Source organism: Oncorhynchus kisutch, linkage group LG1, assembly GCF_002021735.2.
Source record: "Oncorhynchus kisutch isolate 150728-3 linkage group LG1, Okis_V2, whole genome shotgun sequence".
NCBI lineage: Eukaryota > Metazoa > Chordata > Actinopteri > Salmoniformes > Salmonidae > Oncorhynchus > Oncorhynchus kisutch.
The window spans coordinates 20,440,708-20,455,747 of record NC_034174.2 but is presented as its reverse complement, the minus strand read 5'-3'; the positions used below and the strand labels follow the sequence as shown (position 1 = coordinate 20,455,747).

General features: G+C 45.8%; 1 protein-coding gene across 4 annotated transcripts in view; it reads right to left on the bottom strand.

Moving 5' to 3' along the window:
• Positions 1 to 15,040, bottom strand: part of LOC109897985 (semaphorin-3F) — a 144,532-nt gene that overhangs the window by 58,600 nt on the left and 70,892 nt on the right. For all 4 annotated transcript variants that reach the window (XM_020492695.2, XM_020492705.2, XM_020492713.2 and 1 more), the window contains one exon: positions 4,823 to 4,937. In XM_020492695.2, coding sequence (XP_020348284.1) covers positions 4,823 to 4,937 — 115 coding nt within the window. The remainder of the gene's footprint in view (positions 1 to 4,822; positions 4,938 to 15,040) is intronic.

Genomic DNA, 15,040 nt, shown 5'->3' with positions numbered 1-15,040 from the left:
AAGAAACGTCCTGTTCCACAGCACACTCCTCATCACCGCTAATATTTACAGAGCTCCAGTCACTCCATCAAAAGTTACTCTGTGAAACACCCTTTGCCTTTCACAAAACCTGAACTCCCATCAGAACAGGCAGAACAGCTCTTCTCTTAGGGATCCAAAGGTGTCAAACAGGATGCGCAAATGTACACGTCTCTCCTCTCCTCTTTCAAACTGCAGGGCAGAGGCAAGTCAAGCTTTGTGTTGCTGAAAGAGGTTGTGTGACCGGATAACAGTCATGCAGTGGCTTGATGGAATTGGAGATAAACTAGCAGTGAGGATGGGGTCAAAGCCAAGATGAAAGTAGAAGATGTGGCTAGCCTCCTCCTCCAGGGTTGTACTACTGAATTCCAGTATCCTGCTGTCGGAAACAGGAGGTGTAAGCCCATGGCACATCTCTATAGAGCAACAGGAAATGAACTGAGAGACATCTCCACAGGAAGGACTAGCAGGCCAAGGTGAAGGATTCAGTACTGTATTATACACAATGTAATAAAACACACAAAGAAAATACAAAGAGCTTCAGAGACAACACCTTTTGAAAGTCACCATTCTATCCATGAGTGTATTCTAAGCCCTAGAGGAAGACGGAATCATACCTCACAAGCCTCTGGGGGTCCCAGCAAGAACTCTACCTAAGATTTGGGCAGTTTGTCTCTCCCCGCTGGCCTGCTCTCTGACTGTCCCACATTCTCCTCTCAGGAGGCCCATCTACCTCACAGAACAGAATTCAAGAGTAAGTGGCCAGCCTGACAGTGTGTAGTAGGGGAATGTCCATTGGCCAGAGGATAAAGACACTGCATGTCTACACATACCACGCTGTCAAGAACCTGTGAGAACTCTACAACTTGAATTGAAAGCAGTACATGGCATTTAATGGACAATGATCTGATGTATAATACATTCTACAAGTCTTATAGTCACAAATTACTCCTTTTCCGTAGACTGGACACATTTTTATTCACTAGTATTTGCAATGGTGACATACTAAAAACAATAGTTTTCCGGTTGACATAGTTCTAACTGTATATACACAACAGAATGACAGTAGAGGTGAGCAGGCCTGGTGAGTCCAGTTGTATGACAGTAGAGGTGAGCAGGCCTGGTGAGTCCAGTTGTATGACAGTAGAGGTGAGCAGGCCTGGTGAGTCCAGTTGTATGACAGTAGAGGTGAGCAGGCCTGGTGAGTCCAGTTGTATGACAGTAGAGGTGAGCAGGCCTGGTGAGTCCAGTTGTATGACAGTAGAGGTGAGCAGGCCTGGTGAGTCCAGTTGTATGACAGTAGAGGTGAGCAGGCCTGGTGAGTCCAGTTGTATGTGTACGCTCTGAGTGTCACTCAAGGCTCTCTCAGGGGAGAGTCTGAGGTTATGATTTCATTCCCATAGCAAAGGATAAGGAGAGGGACTGAAACAGAGCATATGGTCCTTATTCCTCCTTAACCACCTTTTATCTCTAGACACACACATGCATACATATACGTATGCACACACACACATACACCCTCCTCCAGAGCCCACAGCTGCTCAAGGCAGAACAGCGGAACGGTCATGGGTTACTACAGACACAGAGAGAAGGGCTGTCAGGGTTGTCATACAACAGATGAGCCCCACCAAGACACACCGCTGTTCCAGTACAGAAAGGGATGAATCAGATAAACTACACGTTAGTCACAAACAGACAGACAACAGGAGCTATCATTAGCTCAATACATGTACAGCAGTCGGTTGCCCCCCAAAATAGTATTATTATAAAGGGGAAAAAGCTACTTGATTGGAAATAGAAATATTCTGACAAGGCAGAGAAGAGTTGGCAACAGGAAGGCTTGTTAAAGTTATTCTCCGGTACATTTGTATACTTTTGAAAGTAGTCACTGAAAATACAACGTCACTACATTGCCAAAAGTTTGTGGGCACCTTCTCATCGAACATCTCATTGCAAAATCATGGGCATTGATATGGAGTTGGTCCCCCCTTTGCTGATATAACAGCCTCCAATCTTCTGGGAAGGCTTTCCACTAGTTGTTGGAACATTGCTACGGGGACTTGCTTCCATTCAGCAACAAGAGCATTAGCTGTGGGTGTTCCAATTCATCCCAAAGGTGTTTTCGATGGGGTTGAGGTCAGGGCTCCGTTGCAGGCCGATCTCGACATACCATTTCTGTATGGACCTTACTTTGTTCACAAGGGCATTGTCATTGTATTGTCATTGTCATTGTATGCTGTAGCATTAAGATTTCAATTCACTGGAACTAAGGAGCCTAACCCAAAAAACAGCCCCAGACCATTCTTTGTCTTCCACCAAACTTTACAGTTGGAACTATGCATTCGGGCAGGTAGCGTTCTCCTGGCATGCGCCAAACCCAGATTCGTGATTCATCACTCCAGAGAACGCGTTTCCACTGCTTTACACCCCTTTAGCCAACGCTTGGCATTGCACATGGTGATCTTAGGCTTGTGTGCAGCTGTTGGGCCATAGACACCCATTTCATGAAGCTCCCGACAAACAGTTATTGTGCTGACGTTGCTTCCAAAGGCAGTTTGTTGCCTAGACCTTTCCACTTCACAATAACAGCACTTACAGTGGAACGTGGCAGCTCTAGCAGGGCAGAAATTTGACAAAAACTGACTTGTTGGAAAGGTGACATCCTATGATGGTGCCACGTTGAAAGTCACTGAGCTCTTCAGCCAACGTTTGTCTATGGAGATTGCAAGGCTGTGTGCTCGATTTGATATACTTGTTAGCAACGGGTGTGGCTGCAATAGCCAAATACCTTAATTTGAAGGGTGTCTACATAGTGTACGTGCAGATATGTGCACCACGTCATTGCTCTCTTTTCGGTCTGGTGTTGTTGCATGATGTACCTCTTGCTAGCTGTCACTCATATGGCGAGAGGCTAAAGCTCATTGGCTGAACTCAAATTGCTAGGGGGCTAACCAACATGGGGGAAAGTGTAGGGAAAATGGCACAGCACAGGTTCTAGAAAAACAGTTGCTTTCAAACTTGGGATTCCATGGCTAATTGAGGTAAGACGGTAATTCTGCTCATAGGTTATTTATGTATGAACTACACATTGACACATCAAGCCCAAATCAGGAGGTTTAAAAAATACTTAGCAGTAGCCACATTTCTGGAGTATGTCTTTAATAAGAGCTATGAATGGAACCGAAACTGCCCTTTCCTCTTTTCTAAAGCAATAAAAACAGAATGTATTTCTGCTGGAGCTTTGACTGATATCGCTCTCTCCCACTCCCCCCTTCTCTTTCTCTTTCAGTCTTTCTTTTTCTTTACCACTCTTGTTCATTTCTCATAAAGTCTTCTCTCTGAAGTCCATGAGCCATATTGTTGATCAAGCTCAAGCTCATGCAATGCACCTCTTAATTTATATCAAACCATACAATTTAAACCTTTATAGCATCTCTTTATTGTATATCTACAACCTATTTTCTTTGGCCTGTTAATTTTGACATAGAATACAACCACATGTGCCTGGATAAAGCCTCTACATTGTGTGTTTCAATTTACTGTGTGTAATGTGGATGCAAGTTCTCAGGTAGAGCCAAGTCTTTTTCTCTTTCCAACTGTAAAAACTCTCTGGGTCTTTGGCCTCCCTCGCTAACCGCAGTCACACATAATACTGCTCCCAAACAACAAGGCCTAAAGCTGGGCTGGAAGGCTCATCAACGTTTTCAATAATGACCCCAATGTCCTCTTTCCCTTACTACAACACTAATAGAGAGAGGGGAAATGTAAGTTAATCTGTTCTCTTTATCCAGGTACTTTCACAACCAGTCCCGGCTTGCTGCAAAGTTCTTCTTACATCAAGGTAGGCTAAACCCAAATACTTTGGTGGCATGTACGTTTTAGAGATACTCAGAGTACATATTATCTAGATGGCACATAGATCTTGTTGTCTTGTATTACTGGAGTAATTATACCAGTGCGGAGTACGGTGCTTGCGGTTTGGATATCCTTTCATTTACTTGGGTGAAATGGTCACCATTAGCAAAAAAAGCCTTACCATTGTGCCATAGTGTTCAGGTAAGTCCAAGACTAATGCACACACGAGCAGAATTACTCAACCATAACCTAAAAGCAGAGGTCAAATAGAAAGTCACACAAGGTTTTTATTGCTGAGGTTAGGCCTTGAGTAACTGTAGACTCCGTCACAGAACCATCAGAAGCCTCATCATTCCAACGCTCTATCTGGAAGCAGTGAGACAGAGAGAGAGAAAGACATAGTAATGGACCTGACATTCCTGCCTGGCTACCTGATCTGTCTGCCACGAGGCAGCAAGCCCCTCATATCCAGTAAATTACAGGAGGGAAGAGCACCTCTTAATGCACAGCCAGGAAAAAGAAACCTTTTGTTTGAGACTTCTTGAAGGAAAATAATAAGTACACTACCGGAGTGTGTGCAATTCCCATTACAGCATGCAGTATGGGCTACAGGAGTATTGAGTGTAATGGAAGAGGCTGCCATATGGGACAAGGACTGGGCTGTGTGCAGTGCAGTCAGGCTCTGGGCAGGTGGTGGTATGCAGAGATAAAACTGGTCTGAGATCAGGCTGGATGGATAGTGCAAGCAGGATTATAAAGGACAGGCAACACCAACTAGTTCCTCTAGCTGGTCTGGAGTCAGTTCCATCATAATTTGTGGACTCTATTTGACACAGTATTAATACCAATGGGAAACCTCAAGACATGCCACAGGCTGTCTGGTTCCTCGCTCCTCACGTTAATGTGGATAACGGGTGTCACCATATCAAGGGAAGGGAGGAGAACTCACGGAGCTCGTCGAAGTGTGTCTCGATCCCGTCGGCCCCCGGCACTGAACAGATGAGCCGAGCCTTCAGGAAAGTGCTCCACTTGTTGACCAGACAGCAGTGTCCACCGTCATCATTCTGCAGGGAGAAGAAGAGGGAGAGGGAAAGGGAGAGAGAGGGAGAAGCGGAGGGAGAGAGAGAGGGGGAGAGAGAGGAAGAAGTGGAAGGGGAGGGATAAGCGGAGGGAGAGAGAGGGAGAAGCAGAGGGAGAGGGAGAAGCAGAAGGAGAGAATGAGGGAGAAGCAGAGGGAGAGGGAGAATAGGAGAGAGAGGTAGAAGTGGAAGGAGGGAGAGAGAGAGGGAGAAGTGGAGGGAGAGAGAGAGAGAGAGGGAGAAGGGTATAGAGTGGGAGAAGCGGACAGACAGAGAGAGGGGCAAAACATGGTCTTCGTCACACACACACTCACATCCTCCCACCAAAAATAAACACAGGTGGAGTCACCCACACACACTGTACATATTTAAAAAAGCAGCCCGGTTTGGAGAGCGAGCTGGAGAATCGTTGACAATTGGTTAGTTGTGAGGAGATGAGATGGTAAACACTGTCTCCTTTTATTTAGAGCCAAATTCTAGCCCAGTGAGGGAGAGACAAACCCAGTAGATGTGATTTAGAGGCTTCCTCCTCCTTAACCAACACATTCTCCTCAAAGCACATTCCACTTTTATGGGGAAACTACACTGCCAGGTCATACATTAATAAATATTGCTCTAACAAATTGTTTTCACCACATATATCACTGTAATACCCACATGATGGTTGTAGGCCTGTACATACTGCACATGACAGTCTACACATATTTATATGTAATAAGTCCCTACCTGGGATTTGAAATTGTTTTCATACATTTTGTGTTACATTATTTGAGCAAATACGCTATACATTTGTTCATATATTTGGGTACTAGGAGTGTGTAGAGACAATAAACCGAACAGCATTAAGAGCATCCAGATATGTATAGAAGTGAAAAAGAGAGAACAGCAAAACTGGGGACCAGTGAATGATAGAATGTATCACTGGGGACCAGTGAATGATAGAACAGAAAAACTGGGGACCAGTGAATGATATAACGTATCACTGGGGACCAGTGAATGATAGAACGTATCACTGGGGACCAGTGAATGACAGAACAGCATAACTGGGGACCAGTGAATGACAGAACAGCATAACTGGGGACCAGTGAATGATAGAACGTATCACTGGGGACCAGTGAATGATAGAACAGCATAACTGGGGACCAGTGAATGATAGAACAGTATCACTGGGGACCAGTGAATGATATAACGTATCACTGGGGACCAGTGAATGATAGAACAGCATAACTGGGGACCAGTGAATGATATAACGTATCACTGGGGACCAGTGAATGATAGAACAGCATAACTGGGGACCAGTGAATGATATAACGTATCACTGGGGACCAGTGAATGATAGAACGTATCACTGGGGACCAGTGAATGATAGAACGTATCACTGGGGACCAGTGAATGATAGAACGTATCACTGGGGACCAGTGAATGATAGAACGTATCACTGGGGACCAGTGAATGATAGAACAGCATAACTGGGGACCAGTGAATGATATAACGTATCACTGGGGACCAGTGAATGATAGAACGTATCACTGGGGACCAGTGAATGATAGAACGTATCACTGGGGACCAGTGAATGATATAACGTATCACTGGGGACCAGTGAATGTTATAACGTATCACTGGGAACCAGCGAATGATAGAACGTATCACTGGGGACCAGTGAATGATAGAACAGTATCACTGGGGACCAGTGAATGACAGAACAGCATAACTGGGGACCAGTGAATGATAGAACGTATCACTGGGGACCAGCGAATGATAGAACGTATCACTGGGGACCAGTGAATGATAGAAGGTATCACTGGGGACCAGTGAATGATAGAACAGCATAACTGGGGACCAGTGAATGATAGAACGTATCACTGGGGACCAGCGAATGATAGAACGTATCACTGGGGACCAGTGAATGATAGAAGGTATCACTGGGGACCAGTGAATGATATAACGTATCACTGGGGACCAGTGAATGATAGAACGTATCACTGGGGACCAGTGAATTATATAACGTATCACTGGGGACCAGTGAATGATAGAACAGTATCACTGGGGACCAGTGAATGATAAAAGGTATCACTGGGGACCAGTGAATGATATAACGTATCACTGGGGACCAGTGAATGATATAACGTATCACTGGGGACCAGTGAATGATAGAACGTATCACTGGGGACCAGTGAATGATAGAACGTATCACTGGGTCCAGTGAATGATAGAACAGTATCACTGGGGACCAGTGAATGATAGAACGTATCACTGGGGACCAGTGAATGATAGAACGTATCACTGGGGACCAGTGAATGATAGAAGGTATCACTGGGGACCAGCGAATGATAGAACGTATCACTGGGGACCAGTGCATGATAGAACGTATCACTGGGGACCAGTGAATGATAGAAGGTATCACTGGGGACCAGCGAATGATAGAACGTATCACTGGGGACCAGTGAATGATAGAACGTATCACTGGGGACCAGCGAATGATAGAACAGCATAACTGGGGACCAGTGAATGATAGAACGTATCACTGGGGACCAGCGAATGATAGAACGTATCACTGGGGACCAGTGAATGATAGAACAGTATCACTGGGGACCAGTGAATGATAGAACAGCATAACTGGGGACCAGTGAATGATAGAACGTATCACTGGGGACCAGTGAATGATAGAAGGTATCACTGGGGACCAGTGAATGATAGAACGTATCACTGGGGACCAGTGAATGATAGAACGTATCACTGGGGACCAGTGAATGATATAACGTATCACTGGGGACCAGTGAATGATAGAACGTATCACTGGGGACCAGTGAATGATAGAACGTATCACTGGGGACCAGTGAATGATAGAACGTATCACTGGGGACCAGTGAATGATAGAACGTATCACTGGGGACCAGTGAATGATAGAACGTATCACTGGGGACCAGTGAATGATAGAACGTATCACTGGGGACCAGTGAATGATAGAACGTATCACTGGGGACCAGTGAATGATATAACGTATCACTGGGGACCAGTGAATGATAGAACAGCATAACTGGGGACCAGTGAATGATAGAACGTATCACTGGGGACCAGTGAATGATAGAAGGTATCACTGGGGACCAGCGAATGATAGAACGTATCACTGGGGACCAGTGCATGATAGAACGTATCACTGGGGACCAGTGAATGATAGAAGGTATCACTGGGGACCAGCGAATGATAGAACGTATCACTGGGGACCAGTGAATGATAGAACGTATCACTGGGGACCAGCGAATGATAGAACAGCATAACTGGGGACCAGTGAATGATAGAACGTATCACTGGGGACCAGCGAATGATAGAACGTATCACTGGGGACCAGTGAATGATAGAACAGTATCACTGGGGACCAGTGAATGATAGAACAGCATAACTGGGGACCAGTGAATGATAGAACGTATCACTGGGGACCAGTGAATGATAGAACGTATCACTGGGGACCAGTGAATGATAGAACGTATCACTGGGGACCAGTGAATTATATAACGTATCACTGGGGACCAGTGAATGATAGAACAGTATCACTGGGGACCAGTGAATGATAGAAGGTATCACTGGGGACCAGTGAATGATATAACGTATCACTGGGGACCAGTGAATGATATAACGTATCACTGGGGACCAGTGAATGATAGAACGTATCACTGGGGACCAGTGAATGATAGAACGTATCACTGGGGACCAGTGAATGATAGAACAGTATCACTGGGGACCAGTGAATGATAGAACGTATCACTGGGGACCAGTGAATGATAGAACGTATCACTGGGGACCAGTGAATGATAGAAGGTATCACTGGGGACCAGCGAATGATAGAACGTATCACTGGGGACCAGTGCATGATAGAACGTATCACTGGGGACCAGTGAATGATAGAAGGTATCACTGGGGACCAGCGAATGATAGAACGTATCACTGGGGACCAGTGAATGATAGAACGTATCACTGGGGACCAGCGAATGATAGAACAGCATAACTGGGGACCAGTGAATGATAGAACGTATCACTGGGGACCAGCGAATGATAGAACGTATCACTGGGGACCAGTGAATGATAGAACAGTATCACTGGGGACCAGTGAATGATAGAACAGCATAACTGGGGACCAGTGAATGATAGAACGTATCACTGGGGACCAGTGAATGATAGAAGGTATCACTGGGGACCAGTGAATGATAGAACGTATCACTGGGGACCAGTGAATGATAGAACGTATCACTGGGGACCAGTGAATGATATAACGTATCACTGGGGACCAGTGAATGATAGAACGTATCACTGGGGACCAGTGAATGATAGAACGTATCACTGGGGACCAGTGAATGATAGAACGTATCACTGGGGACCAGTGAATGATAGAACGTATCACTGGGGACCAGTGAATGATAGAACGTATCACTGGGGACCAGTGAATTATATAACGTATCACTGGGGACCAGCGAATGATAGAACGTATCACTGGGGACCAGTGAATGATATAACGTATCACTGGGGACCAGTGAATGATAGAACAGCATAACTGGGGACCAGTGAATGATAGAACGTATCACTGGGGACCAGCGAATGATAGAACGTATCACTGGGGACCAGTGAATGATAGAAGGTATCACTGGGGACCAGTGAATGATATAACGTATCACTGGGGACCAGTGAATGATAGAACGTATCACTGGGGACCAGTGAATTATATAACGTATCACTGGGGACCAGTGAATGATAGAACAGTATCACTGGGGACCAGTGAATGATAGAAGGTATCACTGGGGACCAGTGAATGATATAACGTATCACTGGGGACCAGTGAATGATATAACGTATCACTGGGGACCAGTGAATGATAGAACGTATCACTGGGGACCAGTGAATGATAGAACGTATCACTGGGGACCAGTGAATGATAGAACAGTATCACTGGGGACCAGTGAATGATAGAACGTATCACTGGGGACCAGTGAATGATAGAACAGCATAACTGGGGACCAGTGAATGATAGAACGTATCACTGGGGACCAGTGAATGATAGAAGGTATCACTGGGGACCAGCGAATGATAGAACGTATCACTGGGGACCAGTGCATGATAGAACGTATCACTGGGGACCAGTGAATGATAGAAGGTATCACTGGGGACCAGCGAATGATAGAACGTATCACTGGGGACCAGTGAATGATAGAACGTATCACTGGGGACCAGCGAATGATAGAACAGCATAACTGGGGACCAGTGAATGATAGAACGTATCACTGGGGACCAGCGAATGATAGAACGTATCACTGGGGACCAGTGAATGATAGAACAGTATCACTGGGGACCAGTGAATGATAGAACAGCATAACTGGGGACCAGTGAATGATAGAACGTATCACTGGGGACCAGTGAATGATAGAACGTATCACTGGGGACCAGTGAATGATAGAACGTATCACTGGGGACCAGTGAATTATATAACGTATCACTGGGGACCAGTGAATGATAGAACAGTATCACTGGGGACCAGTGAATGATAGAAGGTATCACTGGGGACCAGTGAATGATATAACGTATCACTGGGGACCAGTGAATGATATAACGTATCACTGGGGACCAGTGAATGATAGAACGTATCACTGGGGACCAGTGAATGATAGAACGTATCACTGGGGACCAGTGAATGATAGAACAGTATCACTGGGGACCAGTGAATGATAGAACGTATCACTGGGGACCAGTGAATGATAGAACGTATCACTGGGGACCAGTGAATGATAGAAGGTATCACTGGGGACCAGCGAATGATAGAACGTATCACTGGGGACCAGTGCATGATAGAACGTATCACTGGGGACCAGTGAATGATAGAAGGTATCACTGGGGACCAGCGAATGATAGAACGTATCACTGGGGACCAGTGAATGATAGAACGTATCACTGGGGACCAGCGAATGATAGAACAGCATAACTGGGGACCAGTGAATGATAGAACGTATCACTGGGGACCAGCGAATGATAGAACGTATCACTGGGGACCAGTGAATGATAGAACAGTATCACTGGGGACCAGTGAATGATAGAACAGCATAACTGGGGACCAGTGAATGATAGAACGTATCACTGGGGACCAGTGAATGATAGAAGGTATCACTGGGGACCAGTGAATGATAGAACGTATCACTGGGGACCAGTGAATGATAGAACGTATCACTGGGGACCAGTGAATGATATAACGTATCACTGGGGACCAGTGAATGATAGAACGTATCACTGGGGACCAGTGAATGATAGAACGTATCACTGGGGACCAGTGAATGATAGAACGTATCACTGGGGACCAGTGAATGATAGAACGTATCACTGGGGACCAGTGAATGATAGAACGTATCACTGGGGACCAGTGAATTATATAACGTATCACTGGGGACCAGCGAATGATAGAACGTATCACTGGGGACCAGTGAATGATATAACGTATCACTGGGGACCAGTGAATGATAGAACAGCATAACTGGGGACCAGTGAATGATAGAACGTATCACTGGGGACCAGCGAATGATAGAACGTATCACTGGGGACCAGTGAATGATAGAAGGTATCACTGGGGACCAGTGAATGATATAACGTATCACTGGGGACCAGTGAATGATAGAACGTATCACTGGGGACCAGTGAATTATATAACGTATCACTGGGGACCAGTGAATGATAGAACAGTATCACTGGGGACCAGTGAATGATAGAAGGTATCACTGGGGACCAGTGAATGATATAACGTATCACTGGGGACCAGTGAATGATATAACGTATCACTGGGGACCAGTGAATGATAGAACGTATCACTGGGGACCAGTGAATGATAGAACGTATCACTGGGGACCAGTGAATGATAGAACAGTATCACTGGGGACCAGTGAATGATAGAACGTATCACTGGGGACCAGTGAATGATAGAACGTATCACTGGGGACCAGTGAATGATAGAAGGTATCACTGGGGACCAGCGAATGATAGAACGTATCACTGGGGACCAGTGCATGATAGAACGTATCACTGGGGACCAGTGAATGATAGAAGGTATCACTGGGGACCAGCGAATGATAGAACGTATCACTGGGGACCAGTGAATGATAGAACGTATCACTGGGGACCAGCGAATGATAGAACAGCATAACTGGGGACCAGTGAATGATAGAACGTATCACTGGGGACCAGCGAATGATAGAACGTATCACTGGGGACCAGTGAATGATAGAACAGTATCACTGGGGACCAGTGAATGATAGAACAGCATAACTGGGGACCAGTGAATGATAGAACGTATCACTGGGGACCAGTGAATGATAGAAGGTATCACTGGGGACCAGTGAATGATAGAACGTATCACTGGGGACCAGTGAATGATAGAACGTATCACTGGGGACCAGTGAATGATATAACGTATCACTGGGGACCAGTGAATGATAGAACGTATCACTGGGGACCAGTGAATGATAGAACGTATCACTGGGGACCAGTGAATGATAGAACGTATCACTGGGGACCAGTGAATGATAGAACGTATCACTGGGGACCAGTGAATGATAGAACGTATCACTGGGGACCAGTGAATGATAGAACGTATCACTGGGGACCAGTGAATGATAGAACGTATCACTGGGGACCAGTGAATGATATAACGTATCACTGGGGACCAGTGAATGATAGAACAGCATAACTGGGGACCAGTGAATGATAGAACGTATCACTGGGGACCAGTGAATGATAGAAGGTATCACTGGGGACCAGCGAATGATAGAACGTATCACTGGGGACCAGTGCATGATAGAACGTATCACTGGGGACCAGTGAATGATAGAAGGTATCACTGGGGACCAGCGAATGATAGAACGTATCACTGGGGACCAGTGAATGATAGAACGTATCACTGGGGACCAGCGAATGATAGAACAGCATAACTGGGGACCAGTGAATGATAGAACGTATCACTGGGGACCAGCGAATGATAGAACGTATCACTGGGGACCAGTGAATGATAGAACAGTATCACTGGGGACCAGTGAATGATAGAACAGCATAACTGGGGACCAGTGAATGATAGAACGTATCACTGGGGACCAGTGAATGATAGAACGTATCACTGGGGACCAGTGAATGATAGAACGTATCACTGGGGACCAGTGAATTATATAACGTATCACTGGGGACCAGTGAATGATAGAACAGTATCACTGGGGACCAGTGAATGATAGAAGGTATCACTGGGGACCAGTGAATGATATAACGTATCACTGGGGACCAGTGAATGATATAACGTATCACTGGGGACCAGTGAATGATAGAACGTATCACTGGGGACCAGTGAATGATAGAACGTATCACTGGGGACCAGTGAATGATAGAACAGTATCACTGGGGACCAGTGAATGATAGAACGTATCACTGGGGACCAGTGAATGATAGAACGTATCACTGGGGACCAGTGAATGATAGAACGTATCACTGGGGACCAGTGAATGATATAACGTATCACTGGGGACCAGTGAATGATAGAACAGCATAACTGGGGACCAGTGAATGATAGAACGTATCACTGGGGACCAGTGAATGATAGAAGGTATCACTGGGGACCAGCGAATGATAGAACGTATCACTGGGGACCAGTGCATGATAAAACGTATCACTGGGGACCAGTGAATGATAGAAGGTATCACTGGGGACCAGCGAATGATAGAACGTATCACTGGGGACCAGTGAATGATAGAACGTATCACTGGGGACCAGCGAATGATAGAACAGCATAACTGGGGACCAGTGAATGATAGAACGTATCACTGGGGACCAGCGAATGATAGAACGTATCACTGGGGACCAGTGAATGATAGAACAGTATCACTGGGGACCAGTGAATGATAGAACAGCATAACTGGGGACCAGTGAATGATAGAACGTATCACTGGGGACCAGTGAATGATAGAACGTATCACTGGGGACCAGTGAATGATAGAACGTATCACTGGGGACCAGTGAATGATAGAACGTATCACTGGGGACCAGTGAATGATAGAACGTATCACTGGGGACCAGTGAATGATAGAACGTATCACTGGGGACCAGTGAATGATATAACGTATCACTGGGGACCAGTGAATGATAGAACGTATCACTGGGGACCAGTGAATGATAGAACGTATCACTGGGGACCAGTGAATGATAGAACGTATCACTGGGGACCAGTGAATGATAGAACGTATCACTGGGGACCAGTGAATGATAGAACGTATCACTGGGGACCAGTGAATGATAGAACGTATCACTGGGGACCAGTGAATGATAGAACAGCATAACTGGGGACCAGTGAATGATAGAACGTATCACTGGGGACCAGTGAATGATAGAACGTATCACTGGGGACCAGTGAATGATATAACGTATCACTGGGGACCAGCGAATGATAGAACGTATCACTGGGGACCAGCGAATGATAGAACGTATCACTGGGGACCAGCGAATGATAGAACGTATCACTGGGGACCAGCGAATGATAGAACGTATCACTGGGGACCAGTGAATGATATAACGTATCACTGGGGACCAGTGAATGATATAACGTATCACTGGGGACCAGTGAATGATAGAACGTATCACTGGGGACCAGGGAATGATAGAACGTATCACTGGGGACCAGTGAATGATTTTTAAAATTTTAAATGTTACCTTTATTTAACCAGGCAAGTCAGTTAAGAACAAATTCTTATTTTCAATGACGGCCTAGGAACAGTGGGTTAACTGCCTGTTCAGGGGCAGAACGACAGATTTGTACCTTGTCAGCTCGGGGGTTTGAACTTGCAACCTTCCGGTTACTCGTCCAACGCTCTAACCACTAGGCTACCCTGCCGCCCCATGATAGAACAGTACAGAGTGTAGAACCCACTGATTGGGGGATGGGTGTTTGTGTGCAGGGTCACTACCTGATCCACTCAAATAAACAGTTGTGAGCAGCTAAAGATCTGACACATGCACGTACATGCAAGCACACACACACGGTGACTAACTGAATAAACACTATGCTCTCCATGTTTGTAAGCAAA